We start from the raw sequence: 5,900 nt of genomic DNA, 5'->3' as shown, positions 1-5,900 counted from the left end.
TCATAAATTATAGTTTAAAATGATTCTTAAAACAAATTGATTAAGTTGTAGGTTTAAAATAGGACGATTTACATTTTTCAAATTGCATTCGATAAAATGGTATTAAATGCAAATTATGAGTCATAATTTTGTAAAGCTCAAATTATTCCCATTTATTTTAAAGTTTTCGATAAATGTTCCATAAGAATACTTAAAGTTACCTGCCGAATCGCGATTTACTGGTTGGAAAGCAATAATTTTAAGCATAATCAGTCTATTCTCTAGAATCGTAACAACTTCCTGTAGAATTTAATATGTAAATATATGTAAGTTGAGTTTGTATTATTTAGAGTGCAAAGAGATTATTGCATCTTAATCATAATCAATTCTTTTTGGTCATTTATTTGAAAATATTAAATCATTTTTCTGGTCTGAAACAAATATCAAGAAGCAAAATTTGGTATGACAATTTCCTATCATAAATTTATGATAATTTTTATGATTTTATTCCAGATTCCAAATTTTCCAGATTCATATCAATAACAAATTTGTGTGTAGTTTATAATAAATTTAATATATAAAATGGTTTAATAAGTTACCTTGAATAGAAATGAAAAATAAACATCTTTTTATTAAATTAATGATAATACTAACAGTAGTAATTTAAAAAAATCTCTGACATCTTGGAGAAAATTAAATGGTTTTAGTCAAATGACATAATTAATATCTGAATAAACGAAAGAAGGGAAAATAATGTAAATAAGTGAATACATTTTTATTTACATACTTCTGAAAATAAACAAATGATAAGTTAATGATACAGTCGTCAGTTAAGAGTGCAATAGGATGGACTATCCCTTTCTGAATTTTACTTATTGTGAATCATTAAAAAAAAAAAAAGGAAATATTTTATGTCTTAATAAATTAATTGAGGCAATTTTCTTCAATGTTTACATTAATAAATTCTATTGAATAACGGAAATTAATTGTATCATAGATTTTTCCAATATGATTTATGTAAATTTTAAGTCACGAGACTTAATTATTATGCCTACAATGGTTTTGGAAAATAAATTTTACATATTTTTCTTTATATTTAATAATTTTAAGGCTCTAAAATTTTGAAATATATTCCATTTATTTATATTTCAATAAATAAATTGTTCTTCTTGCTATCTCTCCTTAACAAAATGAAGTTAAATATACTTAGAGATTTATAATTTTTTTAATTAATAATATGTAAATTATAGATGAAAATAAATTTGTTTGATGAAATATTTCATTTCTGTGTAAAATTTTCATCAGCCGCAAGTAATTTTTATAACGTTATATCAATATAATTGAACGGTTTGTAATTCGATAGTTCTTGCAGCATTAATTCGAACGAATTGTAACGAATTAACGCTGTATGGAATAAATTAAAAATATATTGTCGAGAAAGTCCTTCAATGGGTCCTTTTTTCAAATATTTACTTTATAAACATTGCTCTTACTTAAAAAAATATGATACATAACAGGCGGAACATTTGTTTCCTGATGACGTCTGCTATTTCCATTTTCCCTTCATGAGGATGCAATTCTTGCCAGGGGAAGTTGGAATTTTGTGAAAAAGAGAATAAAAGCATCCAATACTCAACATGCCAGCATTAGAAAGTCTTCCATCGAAGATTAACATATCTGAGCATGGTTCAGTTCCTATACTTGTTTTTCATCGCCGTCATTCCTGGCATCTACTCCCAGCCAACAAGGTTTGCGGGAAACAGTAGAGAAGATCGTGCTGGAAATGAAACAATGATTATTGTGCCCAAGTCTAGTACATTTTTACCAAACGAGCAAGAAGTAGTTTACAAAGGACTTTTAGATGAGTGCAAAAATTCGGAAAGTAATACGGACGTCGAATGTCCCCAAACCTGCGTAAATAACATCGATGAGAATCGAATTCCTCGTCTTTTAGTTAACATAAAATGTCAAACTTCTACTTGCCATAGTGTCGTCTATACTTTTCCTGTTTTTTACAAAGTGAAAGAGACTATCAACTTTACTTATTACGTTCAACATTCGGAAGAGGTCCACGTCGGCTGTGTCAAAATGGAAGAAACCAGATATACGCCAGTGTACGAAACACGATCGCCGTAATTTATATTATGTACACAAATATGTTACTTAATTTATTATGTTAATAATTTATTAATTTTATTTATTATTTATTTATTTTATTTATTTTTACAACTTTTGTCCTTTTTTAATAAAAAGAAAAGTTTATTTTTTAATGGAAGTTTTCACTTTTTTTTTAATTTTAAGATATTTTAAGTAAAATTATAATCTATATTATTATATATTACTTATTTTTCTAGTTTTTTTCAGCAGTAATTTCGGCAATTAAAAAATGATTTAAAATTATTAAATATTATAATACGTGAATTAGGTTGTTTTAATTGATACGAAATCCATATAAAAGTTTAATTATTTATAATAATCATAAAAAAAAGTATTTTAAATATTAAAAATATCCAATAAATCACCAAACGATCGCCTTAATTCTCGGGCTTTGAGTTGTTATTATTTATATATATTAAAAATATCTTCGTAATTATATAGCCTATATATATATATATATACGGCCGGCCGTATGACACGATCGGCAAATTAAGCGTGATTAGGACCAGGTCGGAGCAAACATGTAGTTGTCCTTGTCGTCATGGCAACGACCCAAAACATATCCCAAAACAAAAGTACGGATCATATACAGTTTCTCCAAGGACAGCCGGATTAAAGTAGCTGTAGAATATTTCCACGTTTTAAGCAACGGTTCACGTGGTTTTACTAAAATTCGAACTATTCGCGTGGGCTTAAGAGCAGTGTATCACAGCAAGAAGGGGGGAATTTTGAGCGCAGATCACGTGACTGTGCTCGAAGACCCGAGTCGTTCCCTCCACCTTATCGCATACACCAGTTATCCAATAGAGTTTGCCCGAAGCTAGACATCCTTCTTTCCTCCATTTGAATCATACGATCCGTTAAGGTGTAGGATTACTAAGCAGTTTTCGAGAAGGATCGGTCACGTGATATGGCTCCAAGGGTCGGAGGAGAGCCGATCAAATCACGGCGACGAAATGAACCTGTTACAAACGAGAAGCTAAATTGAGTGGACACTCGAAATAAGGCATTAGATTAACTACGGTTGTGGTGTATGTCACGTGACGCGCTTTGCAAGATCAAAATCTTTTCCGCGAAACGGTAGAATCGCTCCGGGAACAACGACCAAAAAAAGCACGTGACAAAATTGGACTAATATTATAAACGAGGCGCTAAACTGAGGGAGCACTCGCAACACGACGACAATCACGTGAATGGCAAAACTGTTGCTCGAATGGAGTACGTGCGGCCTTTCGGGAATATCACGTGACGGCACGAAATGGCGGGCAGAATAACGTGACAATCCGCGCACGAATCACAGGGCCCGAAAGCGAGCGAATGAGATATTTGGTTGGGTTATATTCTTCTGGTCAGGAGGATAATAAAAGTTGCTAACAATGACAACTCGTACTTATTATTTTTTTGCTCGTGTTTGTGCGAGTTGCCTAATTATGTCCTCCAAAAAAAAGAAAAAAAAGAACAAGAAAGTAGTCGGGAAGTGGATCGATAGGAGGAAAACATACACAGCCTTTTTTCCCGGTGTGTGTGTGTGTATTTATTCAAAGTTTGTCGTCTTCCCTACCCCCGAGGGCATTGTTCGTCATCAATCTTCTGTTAGAAAACTTTCCCAGGATTCTTCACTCCCCTTTTATGGGCCACTTGTTTATTCATATCCTTTTTTCGAGTGAGAATATCTCGCCATTAAACAGTTTTATAACCCTGTTTTCTCGTGGTTTCCCCCCACGGCCCTGCATCTGGGTGCCGTCACGTGACGGTAAGAGTTTCGATTCTCGAACAGTCACGTGGCACCGACGAATTTCACTTTTGTCGCCCTCCGGCGTATATACGAACTCCACACCTGCTGTAACACGTTGATTGTGTGACGAGTTNGTTTGTATATTAGGGGGATCGATGCTATTAAAATTTGGTGGTTAAAAGTACAGTAGATGGAATGGGGAGATAAAGGAGAGTCTATGTCATATCTCAAGTAAGGTCGGACTTAATGACGATTTTACTCGTTAAACGCATTTACAATTTTAAAAAAAAAAAACGTCCCTATCATGAAAATTAAGCTTTTTGCAATTTTATAATAATTAAAAACATATGTTTTTAAAATAAAATATCGTAACAGATGGCGCCACACACAGTTTTAAATGTTGCCGGGAAAGTTAAGCAACTCGTTGGTGGTTTTTATCTCCGATAACGTTTCCTGTATTTAGTCCTCTTTTAGTACGCCCACTACTAAAAGAAATAACATAGAAATTTATGTGGGTTTTTACAGTATATTTAGTATTTTCCTCAATTTAGATTGAGATAACTCTCAACTATTTATTTATATAAAATAAATTTGTTCATACTTACAAATAATTTTTTATTGAGCTGAAATAGGGTATATTTAATGCTTAAATTACAAATTACAACGATGTAAGAACATTCTGCCATATGATAATGGCAGATTGTCTTTAGTAAGTTTTTATAAGTTTTCTGAGATTTCGTACTTCTAAAAATATTTAGATATATTGTTTAGATATATAATATTTAGATATATTTAGATATATTAAAAGCATTTTTCAATCACTCAAAATATATTAACTCATTGAAAATACTTATATAGAAGACTATTTTGTCTGTGTATTTAATACTTTAAAACACAAAATAAAAACTGTTCTTTGACCATAAATAAATTTAAATTTAATTGCACTAGAAATCGACAGAACGAAGGAAAATAAAATTTTATTAAAATAAATAAATTAAAATAGGATCAGAGTAGAAATGGATTTTGAGTTTGACTTATTGGTTACTAGTTCCTATAAATTCTATTGAAAAAGAATTCTAATAAATAGGATTATGAAGTAAAATTGTTAAAGTGAAACTCTAATACACAAGTAAGTACAAGAAACTATGTAATTTTAACAAAAAGCAATCAAATCCTTAATTCGTTATTTTATTAATGCAAAAATTAAATTCAGGTTAAAGCAGAGATTGGTCATTTAAATTGTCACTTCCATATCGACAATATTTTCTTTGCGATTAAATGACTTCCAAAAATTAAAAAAAAATATCAATAAAATCAACACTAAAATGTCATTTGGTCTAGTTTTATCGTAAATTTCATATATTTTGATTTGTAAGGAAATTTAATATTATTACGGTTATAAATTTAATCTATTTGTTTATGTTAAATTATATAAGAAAATTAAATAAGGTAAAAAATTTCAAAATTTCATATGAATATTTGAAGATATAAACGATTTAGGCCTATAATAATTTAAAATTTATATAAAACATTTAATTTGTATATTCGATAATTAATGTTAAAATGAAAGGATTTTCTCCTAAATATATATTTTTAGTAGGCTCTACTTATAATTATGTAGACCTATAGTGCTTATAATTTATATACTATGCAACTTCTAATTACATAGAGTCTTGTATCAGCTAAATGAACGTGTTCATAAACTAATAGCGAAATAAAAAACGTTTTTATATTCTATACACGCATTGTCTATCTATACCTACAATTATATCAATATATATAGGCCCTATATTCGTACTACATTTATAGGTTAAATCTAAAAGATTTTTTCCATACAGTATACGAACAATGTCTAATTAAGAGTAACCAGACATCTCCGAGTTTGCCTGTTTTTAATATTTAATTATAGAATCAATCTTTCAACAGAGCAATTTTATTAACACGACAATTTAATTTTACCAAATTATAGATTAATAAATAAGTAAATTTTAAAAAATAACCAAAGTTCTATTAGTTTTAGACCCCATTT

At 29.8% G+C, this 5,900-nt stretch overlaps 1 protein-coding gene across 1 annotated transcript; it reads left to right on the top strand.

Annotated features, from left to right (window-relative positions):
• The first annotated feature begins 385 nt into the window (after window positions 1-385).
• On the top strand, window positions 386-2,200 carry LOC111613080. Its single transcript, XM_023354386.1, has 2 exons — window positions 386-439; window positions 1,497-2,200. The coding sequence occupies exon 2, from the start codon at window positions 1,663-1,665 to the stop codon at window positions 2,113-2,115; it is 453 nt and encodes a 150-aa protein (XP_023210154.1). The 5' UTR covers window positions 386-439; window positions 1,497-1,662; the 3' UTR covers window positions 2,116-2,200.
• The last annotated feature ends 3,700 nt before the right edge of the window (window positions 2,201-5,900 follow it).

This window comes from Centruroides sculpturatus, unplaced genomic scaffold, assembly GCF_000671375.1.
Source record: "Centruroides sculpturatus isolate CEXI.00-Female unplaced genomic scaffold, Cexi_2.0 scaffold1591, whole genome shotgun sequence".
In the NCBI taxonomy this organism is placed as follows: Eukaryota; Metazoa; Arthropoda; class Arachnida; order Scorpiones; family Buthidae; genus Centruroides; species Centruroides sculpturatus.
The sequence above is the reverse complement of the archived record's forward strand: the minus strand, read 5'-3'. Positions and strand labels throughout refer to the sequence as shown.

Coding starts and splice junctions, on each gene's coding strand:
- LOC111613080 (XM_023354386.1), top strand. CDS start 1,663: ATGGTTCAGTTCCTATACTTGTTTTTCATCGCCGTCATTCCTGGCATC.